General features: G+C 47.9%; 1 protein-coding gene across 4 annotated transcripts in view; it reads right to left on the bottom strand.

Annotated features, from left to right (window-relative positions):
* Positions 1-5869: 5869 nt before the first annotated feature.
* Positions 5870-18198, bottom strand: part of MIER2 (MIER family member 2) — a 46205-nt gene continuing 33876 nt past the window's right edge. For all 4 annotated transcript variants that reach the window (XM_084826263.1, XM_084826264.1, XM_084826265.1 and 1 more), the window contains 2 exons: positions 16625-16761; positions 5870-14322 (listed from right to left, as the gene is read on the bottom strand). In XM_084826263.1, coding sequence (XP_084682389.1) covers positions 13862-14322; positions 16625-16761 — 598 coding nt within the window. In that variant the 3' untranslated portion in view covers positions 5870-13861. The remainder of the gene's footprint in view (positions 14323-16624; positions 16762-18198) is intronic.

The raw sequence follows: 18198 nt of genomic DNA, 5'->3' as shown, positions 1-18198 counted from the left end.
CTGAGATCCTTTTAACTAGAAACAGTGTGGTGTAATAGTTAGAGTGTTGGACTAAACCCAACTCAGCCATGAAGCTCACTGGGTGACTTTGGAGCAGTCACTGACTCTCAGCCTAACCTACCTCACAGGGTTGTTGTGAAGATAAAATGGAGAGGAGGAGGATTGTGTGTGCTGGCCTGGTCTCCTTGGAGGAAAGGCAAAATATAAACGTAATAAATAAAGACATTTTAACTAGGAATGGGGGAGAAATCTATTCGGTTCACTTTTTAATGCAAATGTACCTAATTTCACACATTTGAACCAATAGGTGAACTGAAACTCAGTTATCCTTTGAAATTTATACTTCCCCAGTTTGCAGTGGAGTTTTCCAAACAAAACATGTGTACAACAATGTGCATATTTCGGGAACGTACACACACAAACGTGTATATTAGTGACAACGTAAGATTTTGAAAATGTATTATATTAAGAAAAAGATACACATTTCAAAAATGTGTATATATTAGGCAAAATTGATGACAAAATTAGGAGAAATGCACTAAAAATGCTTACAAATATTTATGCAAAATTCCTTTTAAAAATTCTCAGCATTTGGGAAGAACCAAATTTAAGACTGGAAGAATGAGGAACTGTGATAAACAGAAACTGTCAGATGCATCTCTCCCTCCTTTGAACTGGAGATGCCAAAGACTGAACCAGGGACCAGGAAGGACATGTAGTGTCCCCTGAAGATCAAAACAGATGTGAGGAACAGGAATCTCCCAAACTTTTCTGTTTCTTTTATAAGGAGCTACTGCAGAGGGTGACAGGGGTGGTGGTGGGGAGGTTCTGATTTTGATCATAGCAGCAGTGCTGAGGGAAGGGGAGTTTAACACTTTGCCCTGTGCTATTTTCCAGGTCAAAAGTTGCCCGCCCCAAAGCTGCTCTTAGGCCCACTGGGGGTGAAGGGGGACAGACAGGAGCAATGGATGTGCCCGTGTTGAATAGCAGCTTTGGGAGGGGCAATTTCAAATGTGGGAAATGGGGTGCGGGAAGCTTTGAACACCCCCCCCCCGAATGGCTGCTTTATAACAGGGATGGGGAACCTCCAACCCATCCAGTTTCCCTGCTCAGTGGAGACAAGGGATCCCTCTGCCCTGTCTCCCACACTGCAGAGAGGCTTTTAAGAGGCCTCCATTGGTGCCCGTGGACTGCATTTCTGGGGAGGTCACTGCTGGGGATGGAAGGCCTAGTGCTACCCTCCCCAGCAGGGCCGGCCCTACCATGAGACAGGGTGATGCAGTCGCCTCAGGTGGAAAATGCAGGGAGGCAGCAGCAAGGTGTTGGAGGGAAGGGCCTGTCCTGTGCCATCTAAGCTAGCCTGCTGCCTTCAGGTATCATGCGAGAGGTTGCCCCATCATCACCAGTGCTGAAGAAAGATTCAGCTGCAGTTAGTTTGGACTTCAATCCCAATCAGCTCCCACCAGCATGGCCAATGGCCAGGAATGCTGGGAGTTGTAGTCCAAAACACCTGGCTTACCCACTCATGACCTACTGAGCTACAACATGAAAACTGCCTGATTAAATTAGGGATGGGGGGTGCAGACACCCTCTCCCCTGAATGCAGGGGGATGTAATCACACAGCTGACAAGCTCTATGTGCCTCCTCCAGAGTCTTTATCTCCCCAAGACATTTACACAGCTGGAGCAGGTGTCTGTTGAATTGGGGCCTCTTAGGCTTGCCTCTCATTAGGTCAGTCCTGTCCAGACAACAGAACTTTTGTTGTCTGGCCATTCCATTTGGGAGAAGCCCTCAGAGGCCACATTCCAGTGGTGGGTGTGGCCAGAGGCCAAAGGGGTGTGGCCAATGGCAAAGTGGGTGGGGCCCAAACCATAAAAAATGCTATCTTTACACCAACCTCATACTATTGTGTGTACATGTGTGGAGTGAGGCGGTGGGGTTGGTGTAGTGGTTGAAAGCCAGTGTGGTGTAGTGGTTAGAGCGCTGGACTGGGAGTTGAGAGATCTGGGTTCTAGTCCCCACTCAGCTACGGAAGCTCATTGGGTGACCTTTGGGCCAGTCAGCCCAACGCACCTCACAGGGTTGTTGTTGGGAGGATAAAAGGGAGAGAAGGAGGATCACGTATGCTGCCTTGGGTTCCTTAAGGAGGAAAAAAAGCAGGATAAAAATGCAATTAATAAATAGATAATTGTTTGCTTGTTTTCATTCTTTAGTGAACTGCTTCTGGATTTGTTTCAAGAAGCGGTATATAAATATTGATGATGATGATGATCATCATCATCATCACTAGCACATTTTAGCTTAAAGCTGTTGCTGCTGGAACTAAGCCTTAGGAGAGACAAGTTCAAGCTTTTGAATGAGGAGGGGGAAAAAACTACACAAAAGCAGGAGAGGGAAAAGGAAGGGCTTCTTCATACAGCACAAGATGTGGCAATGCAGCCAGGCTAGACAGGCTTTAATAAGAGATTGGACACATTCCTGGAGCATCAATAGCTACTAGTCATGATGACTATACAGGCAGTATGCCTTTCAGTACCAGTTGCTGGGGAACATGGGCAGGAGGGTCCTATTATGCTCATGCCCTGCTTGTGGGCTTCCCATTGGGGCATCTGGTTGGCCACTGTGGGAACAAGAACGCTGGAATAGGTAGGTCTGTGGTCTGATCCAGCACAACTCTTCTTATGCTCTTATGGGCTTGATCGTAGGCTCAGACATTCTGTATCTCCTACACTGGATCCCTCAAATTATACTCAAGGAAATTGCCTTTATTCATCCATGCTTTACTTCTTCTTCTGACACAAACTCCTCTCTGCTCTTCTAGGCTTACCCTGTTTTGTTCCACCACCCCTGCCTCCACCTCCCACTCTACTCTGGTCTCCTGAACAACTGCACGGCAGATAAGAAATTCAAATGAAGTTGTTTTAGATATATGTTCTTGTATATTGTTCTGTTCCTGTGTTTTTTTATGGAAATGGCTTTTAAAAATCTGTATATTGTATTTTTAAATGTTTTAATCTTTGTAAACCACCCAGAGAGCTTTGGCTATTGGGTGGTATAGATAGATAGATAGATAGATAGATAGATAGATAGATGTGAAGCAGGTGAAGCATCACCAGCTGAACCTCTGCCTGTCTCTCAACAGTGCTGCCATTTGAAGTTGTCTTCAGATATATGAAAGGGCTGCTCTGCAGAAGATGGAGCTGACTTATTCGCTGTTGCTCCAGAAGGCAGGAAATTGCAATGAAGCAGATTTCAGTTAAACGTTGGGAGAAACTTCCTAACAAGGGGAAGTACAAGGGGTCGGACAGCTGCCTCTGGAGGTGATGGGCTCTCCTTTGCTGGAGGTATTTAAACAGAGGCTGAACCAGCAATCTGTCAGCAAGATCCTGCAACTGAGCAAGGGTTTGTGATCTTCAAGGTCCCTTCCAAGAATCTACGACTGGTTTTTAAAAAGAGGAGATGGATACTTTGTGGCAGGGGAAGTACCACAAAGTACCTGGGTATTATGCATAATAAGCTTGTTTCTTTGTTTATTCATTGCATTTATATCCCACCTTTTTTCCTCTTGCAAGGAAACCAAGGCGGCTTACATTATCCTCCTCCTTTCCATTTTACCCTCACAACAACAACCCTGTGAGGTAGATTGGGCTGAGAGTGACTGGCCCAAAGTCACCCAAGGGAGCTTCCATGTCCAAGTGGGGACTAGAACCCAGATCTCCCAGCTCCCAGTCCAACACTCTTGCCACTACACCATACTGGCTCTTGGTTGGGTATTATGCAGTGGAAGCTGGGGCTCCCAGGTCAGTGGGGCAGTGAATCCACTCCGGGTTTCACTCAGAACCAGTCAAAGCTCTAAATGAGCTATTCAAGGTGTTGAGGGATGAGGCAGAGAGCTCCTTTATCGTCCTGACTGGTTCCGACTGAAACCAGAGCGAATTCACCGCCCCACTGACATCGGAGCCACCAGCCTTCACTGCTCTGTGGGTTGCAGTCTTTAGGCATGGAATCCTCCCCACTGTCTCTTTTATCTCTACATATATTCTTGATATACACACAGCTGCCCCATCCAACTACGCACACTGGTCCCCCTCTGGCAAACAGCTTTCGACAGCCCTCTTGCAGTCTTGGAAAAAACAAAAACAAACCCACACCACCTGTTTGACCCAGACCAAAAGCCTTGTGCGAGTACTAGGCCTCAGGAGCCCATGCCTCTATCGTATGTACCACTTTAGACAACATCTGTCTCCCCTTTCTGCTCTCTCCTGCCGTTCGGTCTACTTTCCCTACCAAACGCCAACAGTTCGAAAGGTGGCACTTACCTCTGGGCTGAGCTCGCACCGCTGCGTTCTGCGGGAGACATCGCTTGCTCCCCTGCCCCCCTTATACACACACACAAAAGTGCTTTTCTAGACAAAAGGAGCGCCAAGCCTTGGGACTGTACCTTTTAATCCCTGATGTGCAGGTTCTCTCTGTAGCTATTCGCCAGCAAGGGAATTTAACTGTACATCTGCTTGAGAGGTAGTCCCATCTGGTCTTACTTGGCGTTGCTCAAGATTAAGCCCCAGGCGTTGAAAAACAGATACCCAGGGCTGAGCCCTGGCATGGAAGAAACCCAGCCCCCCTCAAACCCCACCCGCAGACAAGAGAGGTGCTTTTCTCCCCTTTAAGGGGGGCAGCTATGCAGAATAAGATCCCCCCATCCAGAAGCATGGAAGGATGACAGGAACAGGTGAATGAGAGAGAGTAATAAAGGTGTGTTCATAAGCTGCATGCTGAAGGGGTGTGGCCTGTGGCCCTCTGGCCAATCAGAGGAATGGAGGAGGAGCCCCAGAGTCTATGAATGGCATAGGGTAGGGAGAAGGTAAAATTTAGATCTGCTGGAAGTACTCTGTAGTAGGATTTCTGACTCCCAATAGTTTAACGATAGAACGTTTTTTAAAAATCTGCCATGGTTTACCTTGTACTAATAGTTCATCCCTCTGTGTTCCTCACCTGTAAATAAATATATAGGAGTATTCACTGGTTGCCTTGGATCAGGTCTTTCTGCAGCTTTTCCGGCCAACTTTAGAGAGTTTTGTGTTAGAATCTTTGATCTGCGGTAAGTAACTCAGATGTAGATGTGTGCTTGCAAATACCAGTTCACTCAGTGTATGGTTCATGGGGCTGTTACCGAGCAGCTGCACGTGTACTGCCTGGCATGTGGGTCAGACATCCAGCTTGTGGGATCTTTTTGTTTGGAGCCAAGTACAAAACATGGCTTAGAAAGAAGGTCTTCCAGAGGAATCCTTGTTGGAAGGTGATCTAGCCAGATGTCACCTGAGCCAGATGTTGCCGGGGACCAGCCGCTTCAGAGGACTCTGGGGCTGACCAACATGTCATAAAACACATCCATACACAATCATCATTTGCATCACCCTTAATTTAAAAGAAAAAGAAGGATCTGACACTTCTATTTCAAATACGTACGTAACATAAGCAGCCCATGCATCTAAATATGCATCTACACAAGAGTGATGGCCGTAGGAGATATGCTCAAATGCAGCAAGAGCAGTAAGATCTTCAGTCTTGGATGGTAGGTGATGGGTGTTTATCCTTCTAAAGTTGAAGTATAAGAGCACGATCCTATGCCTGTTTAGACAGAAAAAAGTCCTGCCACTCCCAGCATCCCCCAGCCAGCATGGCTGACTGGGGGATGCTGGGAGTGGCAGGACTTTTTTTTTTTCTGTCTAAACAGGCATAGGATTGCGCCCTAAGTCCATCTGAGACTATAAGGGCTCTCAGAATCCACTTATACTTTAAACTCCAGAACCATTTGGGGGCTGATTCTCACAACCCACAATGCTCTGAAAAAGGAGATGCTGGCTATGCTTAATTTCTTTTCTTTCTTTTTTTAAGGGAGTTACTGGAGCTCAAGGAGTGTAACCATCTGCTATCTGCCCTGGGAAGCTGCCCCGCTCCTTAATTTCAAGATGTTACAGGAACATGACCAGGCGCCACCGAGCTGCATCTCCTCCCACCTCTCAAGCTACAGCATCACATCCCATGTGAATCCTGCCTCTGCTTCTCAGGACCAGGCCACGGACAGCACTCAGACATGAACCAGGGACCACAGAACGAGCCAGGAGGCACAGTTAAGGAGAAACCCAGGAGTCCAGACAAAGGAACAGCCCAAGAGGCAGGAACGCACCAGAGCTCAAGACCTCGTTGCTCAAGCAAGGCTTGGAGGATACAGGGAGCCCTTATATACTCCTTCCTGTCCGGGAGGTCCAATGGCCAGCTTGGGTGGGCAGAGTCAGTCCTGGGCCTGAAGGGTCTTCACTGAGAAGCTGCCCCCTGCAGCTCAGTGGTTCACCACTTGAGGCAGCTGCACACAGATCCAGCATCTCCCAACACAGTTTCAGCTGAGGTGGTGGGAAAACACTCAACTCATATGTCTTGAGGACACCAGGTTGGGGAAGTGTTGGATTGCAACTCCCATCATTCCCAGCAGGGCACCTGGTTGGGGAAGGCTGCATTAAGTGCTATGGTGTCATGCCTAGTGTTTCTTACGGGAGAGGCAGGTGGGTGGGAGATGCTTTCAGCAGCTGCCCTGCACAGGAGAAACACCGTGCCAAGCATGGTCCTTAGCGAAGGCTGCATTTGCTGAGCAATGAGCATCAGTGTACTCTGCATATGCTCAGAGGTACTTCCTGTTATTCTATCATGACTTCACATCTGTTTCTTTAAAGGAAGGACACAGCCAAAGGAGAGCAGCGTCATCAGTGCTAAAGGAAAAAGGGTGGCGCTATGCGATCAAGACAACATCACCTTTTGCCCTGTTGATCAGGTACAAAGGCTTGGTTTTTCTCTTGGACTCTCCTCTCTCTCCCTCTCCCCCTCCTTTGCCCTCCAGATTCAGTCAGTTGCAAAAATCTTGTCACTTCTCCCTTTACATTACAAAAAGATGGCCCTTCCTCTCTGTTCCTCTGTGCAAACCCTTGTCCATGGCCTGGCCATCTCTTGGCATTACCACTGCAACCCTCTCTCTGATCTTCTGTTCTCTCGCCTTCAGCCACGCACATCCATCCGGCACTCTGCTGCCAAATTGCTCACCTCTCTCCTCATTCTGATATGGCTGCTCTCTTAAAATGCCTTTACTGCTCCTGGATGCTGTGCAAGCTTTCCGTCTTTGCCTTCCGAGCTCCCCATGGCCTTGCCCCTCTGCATCTCTCTGCACCTATATCCAAATGTATCAGTTCCAGAGACTTCACTTGTCCAGCTCCACCACCCTGTCCAAATGTCCCCTGCTTCCTGAAACAACTCCATCCATTGTCCCTTACTGCCCCTTACACCTGGAACTGCTTCCTGGAATGCCTTCATGCCACAGCCTCCAGGCATAAGAGGCAGCAGGGGAAAATGGGAGTTTAGATTGCAAACCCCTTGGGGCAGGGACCTATCATAGCTATTCTTTGGAAAGCCCGTATATATCATATATATAGAAGGTGTGGAGAATGCATGGTGTGAAGAATGTGGATAGGGAGACATTTTTCTCCCTCTCAAAATACTAGAACCCAGTGGGGTCATCCCAGGACAGATAAAAGGGCTTCTTCACACAGCGCAGAGTTAAACTATGAAATTCGCTACCACAAGATGTAGTGATGGCCACCAATTTGGATGGCTTTAAAGGGGGGGTTGGACAAATTCCTGGAGAAGGCTATCAATGGCTACTGGTCCTGATGGCCATGTGCTACCTCCAGTACCAGAGGCAGTCAGCCTATGTACACCAGTTGCTGGGGAACATAGGCAGGAGGGTGCTGTTGCGCTCGTGTCCTGCTTGTGGGTTTCCCGTGGGCAGCTGCTTGGCCACTGTGTGAACAGAACGCTGGACTAGATGCACCCTTGGTCTGATCCAGCAGGGCTCTTCTGATGTTCTTATGTATGGCTCTCTTGTTATAACTAGATGCAAGGTATTTTTTCCCTCCTACTTGCATCATTGGTGCTCTAGGATCTTGTCCGCAGAAGCAGTCTTTTGATTTGTTAAAGATGGCTGCTGGAGGAACATGGGCCTTCCTTTCACTGCAGGAACCCTACACGAACGTCCCAGAAACTCACAGCTGCTTCAAGACCTACAATAAAAACAACCAGGGGGCTAGCTTAGAAAGTGTTTTGGGGGTTGGGGAGGTAAAGATATGTACGTGTGCCTGCATGAGAGAATCAAGATCTCCTTGTTCCCAGTGACAGCAATCAAATATGCAACAGCTTTGGGTTGTCTTGGGGGGGGGGGGGGGAATCAAATACAGGCAAAAAATAATGATGCTCCCCTTGGCTGTTTTTTTCCTTCTGGAGCACCTCCACGACTCCTCTCAGCTCCAAAAATAAGCCTGCTTGGATTGTGCGCCAAAAGGCGCCCCTGAAGATTTTTCAGTGAAAGGCTCCCAAGAGGGGGAATGGGGGTGCGTGGAGTAAAAATACACACTGATTTGCATAGGTTATGAGTACAGAGTTCTAGGCGTCCAGATAGTGAGTGGATAAGACTATGCAAATGTGTAAGCATTAATTTGCACTTGTGTGCTTGTGATTCCCTGGGGCTGGGCCATAGAGATGAGCCAAAATGGCGCAGAACATTTTTTTTCCTGAGAAAATTTCTGAGATTTTGCTTTTTCTCTCACTGGAAAAAAAAGGCCGCTTTGTAAAACACTCTTCCAATATTCCCCAACATTGCGGGGTGGTGGTGTGTGGATTGGCATTCACCAGCCCCCCTACCCTGAAATGATGCAGGGACCAGAGCATTGTGGAAGGCGCAATAGTGGCCAGGTGGCCCACACCGTTGCTGCTTGCCCCAAAAGCAAAAGTCAAACCTTCAGATGCAAGAAGCGGTGCTACAGCCATTGCTAATGGTGAACCCTACCCCCAAGAATCTGCTGGATGATTTCTCCTCCTCCCTGCAGACATTTGAAGTGTCCCCCACCCCCACTTCTCTACCCTGAAATAGGGTGAATTCCAAGGGGCCGTTTGCACACAGGTTTGCTGAAAGGTGCAGTGAAAATTAAGGACACAAACCTATGCAGGTTTAGACAGAAAAAAGTCCCACAATTCCCAGCCAGCCATACTGGCTGGGGAATGCTGGGAGTTATAGGACTTTTTCCATCTAAACATGCATAGGATTGCACCCTTAAGCTGCTGTGTTGCATGCATCCACTGCTGGTGAGAGACTGCTTGTAATACTAACCCCCACCCCAATCAAGATGCAATATATAGTCAATATACCAGTGGTAATTATTAGACTCTTAAGCTTGACTAAGTCATGATCGGCAATCTTCATCAAGGGCCGGCCCTACCATTAGGCAGAGTGGGGCAAGTGTCTCAGGCTGCTGATTTGGGGCATCATGAAAGCGCAGCAAATGGTTAATTAATAATTTATTATTGTATTTTTACTCCCAGGAGAGGCACTCATGAACCCAAATAACTTGGCCAACCTTGGGTACAATGCATTCTAGATTTGCCGGGGTGGTGAAGAATGCCATTTGTTGTTCTGCCTCAGACAACAAAATATTTTAAGGCGATGTTGGTTTCAACCTTTTGACTAAGGTCTCAGCTTGTCAACCCTTGCTGGAAAGGATCTCTCCCCTCTCCCACCCTACCCCCATGGGCACAATGGCAAATTTCTTTAAAAAGACTCAGCTCTCCCGTTTGGCATGTTTTTTCCCCAACATAGGCTTTTAATTAAATAAATAAAGGGTATTCAAGGCAGTATCACTTCACAGTGGAGCCCCTCCCTGCTTTAGCAGTGTGTGCGCATGGGGGGGGGGGATCGGAAGGAGGAGGAAGGCAGCTTGTAACAAAAGTTTCGTAACAAAATCTCCCCAAAGGGCAAAAAAGAAAAGCTGTCATCTCCTCCCTTTCGTGGACAGCCCCCTCCCTCCGTCACTTATCACTGCATTCCTTTTTAAAAGATAAAGACCACTTCCCCACAATCTGTAAACAAACTTGAAAAAAATACATATATAAATAAGCCATATTCAAATATGAAAATGGAGGGGGAAATGAAATAGGTTTGTTTAAAAGGTAACAGATAACAAGATGTCAAGGGATGGTGGAGAGGGAATACTCTTAATTGCTGCCGACCCATAGAGCATAAAAAGTCATCACTTTGGAGAAACCATTTTTAGGAAAAAGGATATTATGAACAGGGGTGCTTAAGTGGGTTGAATTTTGCTTCCCTTTTGCAGAAGTGGGGGAATACATCAGAATGGATATCCCTCTCCTAATAAACCAGCGTAAACTGAAACAGGCCTTTTGGATGCAACACAGTGGACGCAGCCCAATTTGTTCAAGGCCCTTGCCTAGACCTTCATGAGCAGAGGGCACAGAGGAACAGCTCCCTGCTGCAGTTTCAACTTCCTGCCAATAGGAGGAAATCAAGGGCAGTGCTTCCGCCACCTAGTGTTACAACATGGGAGTGCAGAGAAGGGAAACAAGGAAATTCCCTTCAATTACGGGACTTTTGGCACAGGAGTAAACGGAGCTCACCTTGATGACCTGAGAAAGTGGGCTTTGTACCACTGCATCATTTAACTTGTATATGTGTGTATGTGTCAGGGCCAGCCCTCCCACCCCCGCGGGCACTGCCACCGCTGCTGCACCAGCCCTGCTTACCCGCCACCGCAAATGTTGCAGCAGGAGGATGGTATTTTATTTATTTAAAACATTTGTGCCCTGTTCTATATCATTAAGATCTCAGGGCGGCTCCTTGGAGGAGCAGCTGTCTCTCCACCACCTCTCTCGCTCTGAGCCCTCTCACAAAGTGAGAGATCGGGTGGGTGGGTTTTCCGGCAGTCTCCAGGGCCAGCTCACAATGCTGTGCTTGAGGAAGGACTGGAGAGGTTGCCTGCCGGATTGCTCATCTGGGGAGGAGGAGGCCACAGCATGGCAGTGGTATGCGTTCTCCTGTCTCAGGTGGTGGGATATCTCACACTGCTACTGGAAGATATGTCACTTTTTCCTAAGACCTTCCCTACGATCTATGCTAGATGCCCACACATTATTGATCCAGAGATGAAAAATATCAAACCTTCCCATCTCCCTCAAAGCAAAGACGCCACCATGTGAAAAAGAAAATCAGGCAATTTTAAAACTGGCTTTTAACCCTACAGTATCCAGAGCATTCGTAGGAAGTGTTAAGTACCTTGGAAGAAATGTAACCCCTGAGAGTTGTGAATGGACGTATCCAGGGCAGAATTCCAGAGCCCTAGATTGGCCTCGCATAAATGACGCTGGAGGGGTGGGGGAAGAGCCCAAAGAGACGCTTGACCTACTTCAGTTGCAAGACGCTATTTTTCTGTTAAGCCCACAGCACTCGAGAGCTCAATGGAAAACTGGTCTTGCAAAGAAGCACAGTACGGTTAGTGATCAACCCACCAGTCCTCATTGAGGTCTTGCAGTCAAGAGGGTCATGTTGGCAGCCAACCGGATGGTGACCATGGAGGATGCAAACGAAGTGTGTGTGTGGGGGGGGGGGAGGTAGAACTCCACATCCGAGTTCTCTGGCAGCCCTAAAAATCTCTTTGCCAAGCTGTGTGAATCTTCATGACGGCATGGAAGCGTGTGTGTGCCCATTTGAGTCTCAGCTGAACCAGGACTGTGGCACTGCATGCCTACTTGTTTTGCACACTGGTATGGCTGCCGTAGCCAGGCCTGGTACTGCCAGCAAGCCTTGCCTATGTTGTATAACACAGGAGGCACTTATGTTCCCAGAAGCACTGCCTCTGACATCTGTCACTGCCGACCCACTTCTTAGTATTTGCCTCCCACATCCCCACTCTCAGCTCGTGCCACGCTTCTGTGACACTGTCCTGTGTGCCTTGACGTAGCTGGCGTGACCTGTGGCAGGAGATGTGCGCGGCAGCCCACATTCCACCGGCTTCCGCAGAGGTCAGTAAGATAAATGATTATTAAACCAGTGATCACATGCATGATGACCGTAGGCTGACAGCTTCCACAGCCCCCCCCCGCAACACCCCATAATTGCCTAGCAAAAACATTATGCACAGATGGGAAGGGCGGGGGGTGGGGGTGGAAGGAAGCAGTAAAAGGTTGATTCCCCACCTCCCATCCTCTTCCATTCCACTTCTCCAATTCCCAAAAAAGTATCCAGTTTTCAGGATACTGAAAGTATTCAGGAAAAGGCAAGTGTGTCAGTGTGTGTGTGTGTGTGGAGAGAGAGAGAGAGAGATGGCTGTATGGCTAATGTATGTGTGTGTGGGAGCATTAGGTACAGGGTATGAATGCTGCAACCCCCCAAATGGTCCACGATTTTAAATAGAAAAGAACAAGGATATCGCATATTACCAGCAACAAATCCAGCAACAGCAAAAACTTCCCTGTAGTCAGACTGGAGGGTGTAGGGGGAAGAGATGAGAAACCAGATATATAGGGAGGAAGGAGGTGTGTATGGCATGGATCTCACCTGTGCCCAATTTGCAATATTCCCGGCTGGCCAAAGCAGCTGAGAGGAGGTGGGGATGCACCTTTTTCATGCTCATACTCCCCCCGCCCCAAGTCTCAGTTTGGCACTCTGAACCAGCAGTTCTGTCCCTGCTGCTGTTTGACTACATCATCAAAAAAAGTTTCTCAGGCAAAAGTAAATGCATCCTTTGAACTTCACCCATGCCAACATTGCCTCCTGCCATGGAATGTAAGCCACTGGGGCAGAGGACAGGCTGCCGATTGCCCAGAGATGGCCCACGCCACACGTGGATGCCAGCGGGCTGAATAGTGGAGAGGAATGCTTTTTTCACTGCTACCATCCCTTCCTAGCAGGCAGAGGTGTCCACGCCCATGAGATGCTCAGTTTGGAGCGCCAGCCTGGGGTTGCTGAGAATTAAGCAGCTTTGGTAAAGGGTGTACAGAGCCTTTGTCCCTGCCTGTCCCCCCACCCCGTCCAAGCCACTCTTTCCTGACTTCCTTTCCAAACTCCCTCCACCTCTGTGAGATGGCGAATCCTTCAGTAAACATGGCTTGGCCTTTCGCCTTGAAAGGCCGCGCTGTGATCTGCTGTGCTCACGGCCTGGGACCTGATCGTCCCGTGGCGGCTTCTTTCTGTCCAGGAGCAGCAGCTCTGTTCTGGGAAGCCCCAGATGACCAGAGGCCAGGAAGGGAGAAAAACAGGACTCAACGATGTTTCCGCCCACCCTGCAAGCGCAGGATGCTGCCGCCAGAAGAAATGGCAAGGTGTCAGCCCCCCAAATTTACAGGGAAAACCCAAAATCAAAGGGAGGAACCAGTTTCCGCCACAGTGAAAAACTTGGAGAATCTTTCCGTCCTGCCTGCTCTTCATCTCTATGGCCAGCTGCACCTGATGCCCATTCCCACTTGCCAGAAGACCCCTCCCCGATCCTGATCCAGCCTGCCCTCTTAAAAGTGCTCACGGTAACCCTTCCTCTCTCAGCGCACCCCTCCTTGCGCCAGAGTGTCCTGGGCTGGCGATGCTCAGCTTAACGAGGGGCTTGGGTGGGTCGGTGGGCAGGTGGGGGAAGACTCGGTCTGTCCCTGCATGGCTTTGGCCGCCCCATCCAAGCTGACCCCATAGGGGCCACCGGTTCTTCTCCATCAGCTTTTTGCGAAGAGAGTTCCGATGGAGGTGTTTGGTTTCACTGGGCAGAGATTGAAATGTCGAGGGCGGGGCAGGAAGGCCGGCGGATGGTCCTATGGCTAGGGAAGGCAAGGACCGAGAGACCGACGACTCTGACCTGTCCTTCATGGCCCAGGAAACAGAGACGGCTGACCACCTGCTTCAGCCCATCTCCATGCCCCCAAAGGGAACTCGATCCAGTCCTGCCAAAGTCAGCTTTCGGCCTACAACAGACCCCTCGACAGCTGTGGTCACTGGGACAAGGAGTCCAGCTGGGCGGTTGGTGCTGGACAGGCCTGCTGAGTGGCCAGGAAGCTATTTACGTCTCCGATGCCAAGGATGCTGAAATCGGGGACGGATAAGGACACTTGAGCAGGGGCCACCAACGTCTCTGGATCCCTGTCCAGTCCCACGTGGCCAGAAATTAAAGGCAGCCCCTCTGCGACATTCCCGGGGAGGGTGAAGCCCACGGCGATGGCCTCCCCGGAGCACCGCAGCGGCTCCTGTTTGCCCGTCGCAGCCCCTGGGTAGAACCCGGTGTCGGGGGGGGTTGGTGGATGCTGCAAGTAGGCTGGTGCGCGGCTCCCCACGGGTGCCTCCTCGGCAGGGTCGAAGGAACAGTTTGTTTCCGAAGGGGTGCTGCACTCGTAGCCGTGGCCCGACTCGCTCGTGCTGCCCAAACTGCAGGCCGCGCTCTCGTTGCTCAAAGGCTCTGTCCGGGAGAGGGGAGGGGAAAACAGGGACAAAAGGCCTGGTTCACACGTCACATACCACTGGATTGGAACCACTGCACGCTGTGGATGGACAGTGGCTAAAGACATGCGAACTATATGAAGCACGGCTTTGGAGAGGAAGGGAGGTGATGCACAGGGACTGTAGCCCTATGAAGAACTGCTTTTGAGAGGAAGGAAGGTCCATAGCCCAGGGGCAGAGGACCTGCGTTATATGCTGAAGATCGCAGACTCAACCCCTGACAAAGGATCTTAGCTAGCAGCTGATGGGAAAGACCCTTCTGTGCCTAAGGATGTCGGAGAAATCCGCAACGGAATCAAAGGAGTACAGATTTCTTTGAATCCAACCTCCAGATTCCACACCGGACCAGCTTTTCCTGAGTCACACGGATTCCACAGACTTGCAGGTTGTTTTTTTTAGTTTTACACAAATTTAGTTGTAGAAAAAAAGGTGAAATAAAAAACACCGGAAAATACATTTAAATTATTTTTAAAAATAAATGAATAAAAAACACTGGCTGAAAATGCGCATTTCCCCCATAGACTAAAACACTGGGGGAAGGGGGCGGATTTGCGCATTTTTGCAAGCGTGAATTTGTGCAAGTGCGAATTTTTGCAAATTTGGGAAATAGGAAAAATCCAATTCCACCAGTGAGAGGACGACAGAATGAAAGGCGCCTGACAATCCACAAAAGGCAAACAGAATGGATTTTACAAAATCAGAACATCCCTATCTGTGCCTGTGACCCTGGAGAATCACTGTTGGTTTGTGTAGATTATCCTGAGCTAAATGGACAAATATTATGACCTAGTTAGGAATATAAGAAACTACAGAAAAAGGAATATAGGAAGCTACTCGATACAAAACCAGATCACCTGGTGCCCTCCGGATATCTTGGACTTCAACATCCATCAGCCCAGCCAGCATGTCCAATGCTCAGGAATGCTGGGAGTTGTACATCTGGAGGGCATCAGGTTGGGGAGTGTTGGTCTACACTTACTGATGGTGGCTTTCCAGGGAATCTTTCCCAGGCCTACCTGGAGATGCTGAGGCTTGAACCGGGGACCTCCTGCATGCAAAACAGGGGCTCTGCCACTGAGCTATGCTACAGGGCAGATTCCCCTGTCCCTGTCTTGAACTATCTACCTATCTAGAAATTATTTATGGACACTTTCTGTTGGCAAGATCAAGCAGACCAGCCTTCCCTGACCTGGTGCCCTCCAGATGTTTTGGAGTTCACCTCACAGCAGCCCCAGCCATGTTTGAGTAGCTGCTTGGATATTTCTCTCTTCTTTTAACAATATTTTGAATTACTGTTGTTGCTTTTAAAACTATATATATATGTTAGATAGACAGACAGACAGTTTCAAGCAATAACATAGCACCATGGTTTGCAAAGATTAAATTTGAACGTGAAAGGTATAGTTTAATTTCTAACCCTTGCCTCAGATCAGCGTTAACATATCTAAGGATGCAGCAGATGCAAACAGCAGTTTTGGAAGGGCGCTTTAATAAAACGCCTTATACCTCCAGACATTGCCCTTGACGCAGTGGCAAAGTGGGGTGTCTGCCTCATTACCTGTTTTATTGCCCCATTTATTCCCAAATTCATTCTAAGATTTAGACTTATTTTTTTTTTAGACCCTGTCCATCTGGTCTGATTCAGAGAAAATAATTTTTTTGTTTACATGTTATAATAAGACAGTCCTTCTGACATTAGCCACTTTTGCTTCTACAGCCCCAAAGCAAAGAGTAATATTTCTGACCTTGCAGAATGTTAAAAATTAGTAACTTGTTTTATTTGATCTTTTATCTATCCATGTTTTGCATTCTTGTTGTAACTTTGGTTGAAACAATAAAAGTTGTATTATTATTATTATTATTATGAGAGAGAGAGAGAGAGAGAGAGAGAGAGAATGGTGTGTGGGAGGGAGAGTTTTATCATCAAGTTTTGTTGTACTTGTTATTTTGTTGTGTATGTCCCTCTGACAGCTTCAGTTATAGGGCAACTCACAAATCAAATGAATGAATAAAATGGTCGGGAATGCTGGGAGTTGTTGTCCAAAATACTTGGGGGATACCAGGATGGGAAAGGCTGGACTAGAGAAATGGATGTGCTGGGGTTGTCTTTTTTCTCTGCATACTGAGGCTGGACTTTGAATCTGAATAACCTTCCCCTTGCATCTGAATAACCGCAAAACTCATACACAGACATACATGTGCATATTCGGAAATAATCAGGAAGGCTTTTTGGGCCCTGAGGGCAAGCCGGAAGGCGTTACCTGTGTTCTCCATCGTCAGGTGATCTGTGCTGAAACGAGGGTCCAGGCAGCTGGTGGCCGACAGGATGGGTGGGGAAGCACGTGAGCGGCTGGAACTTTCTACGTCTCCGCTGTCTAAAAAATTATCCGCATAGTCCCTATGGGGAGAAACAAAACAAACAAACCCAAACAGATGTGTAGAAGATCATTTCTGAATGACCAGATTAAAGTGTGTGTGTGGGGGGGGGGGGGAGCAGGGTGTATTGGCACCCTACACAGACCACCTGCAATATTAAAGGAAGCCCAGCATTGGTGCATGACCATGCAAACACATGAGCCCACGCCTCCCACAACAATGGATTAACAAGTTCCATCCGTGAGGCTGTTATTTAAGAGCAGCATTAAGGAGTCCTCTCCAAAAGACAGACTGAGGTGGGATCTGCAGCAAAATGTTGCAGTATGAAATACTGCCCTTCAATATTTCAGCTATTCCATTCCATTTTCCTCCCCCCACCCCACCCCACCCCCCCTTGCCCAAACACTCTGTGGTCACTGACCATACTCAGACCTCATTCGGCTGTTTTAGGATCCTCTCCACACTTGGTTTTTTCCCCCCTACTTTGTTTTTGTACTTTTGTAACTGCCGGCGGTGCAAAGCAGCTAATGCTTCTTTTAAACATATGTTTTGGCAATGTCCAGTAGTAGCTTCTTTTTGGGAGGAGATTATTATATGGATAAATTTTGGACCGGAACAGTCTTTAATATTCACTGATATACATGCTCTTTTAAATTATCTACTTGCTTCTTGGAAACTAAGGAATGGTCAGTGTAAGTGGATTGTCCGTGCTCTTTTGACAGCTAAAAGACTGATATGGTGCCACTAGAAGGATAAATGTTCTCCTCCTATAATGCAATGGATTGAGGACCTTACAACGCTTTCAGTATCGGAATGGGGAGCGTATAGACGCCACCATCAAATGTATACTTATTTGGTATCTGGCCTACTTTTGTTGAAGTGTATGTATAATTACTAGAAAGTTGTATTGTCATATATATATGTATATATATATATATATACACATATACACACACACACACACATACATACACACACACACACACACACACATTTCATACGTATTCATTAATATGGATACATATAAATCTATGTATGTATATAATTTCTCCCTCTTTCTTTTTATAGCTGTGTGGTTTTTTGGTTGAAAATTTCACAACAATGAATTAAATAAATAACTACATTTGTACTTCTGCAAACCTTGGAGTTCCCCCAAGCCTGTTGATAACCTCCCTCTTGCAGGTGGGTGGTGCTGTGTTGGCTACATAAGCAATAACACTCACAGCCTCAACTTCAGAAACAGAGGGAATGGATGTTTGCACCCAGTCTCACAAAATGTTTCCATCTCTTCCTCCATGCCTCCCTTACACCAGGGTTGGGCAGAAGGTGGGTCGGGACCTACTGGTAGTTCTCCGAGCAATTTGCAGGAGACCAACAAGAATTTAGGACCCCTAATTATTTTTAACCATAGCAACAAGGCTCCTGCTCCCTCCTCTAAATTAGGCTGCTGAATCAAAGG

This window comes from Heloderma suspectum, chromosome Z (genome assembly GCF_057233095.1).
Source record: "Heloderma suspectum isolate Gila_16-S chromosome Z, 16-S_ref, whole genome shotgun sequence".
NCBI classification, from domain to species: Eukaryota; Metazoa; Chordata; class Lepidosauria; order Squamata; family Helodermatidae; genus Heloderma; species Heloderma suspectum.
The sequence above is the reverse complement of the archived record's forward strand: the minus strand, read 5'-3'. Positions and strand labels throughout refer to the sequence as shown.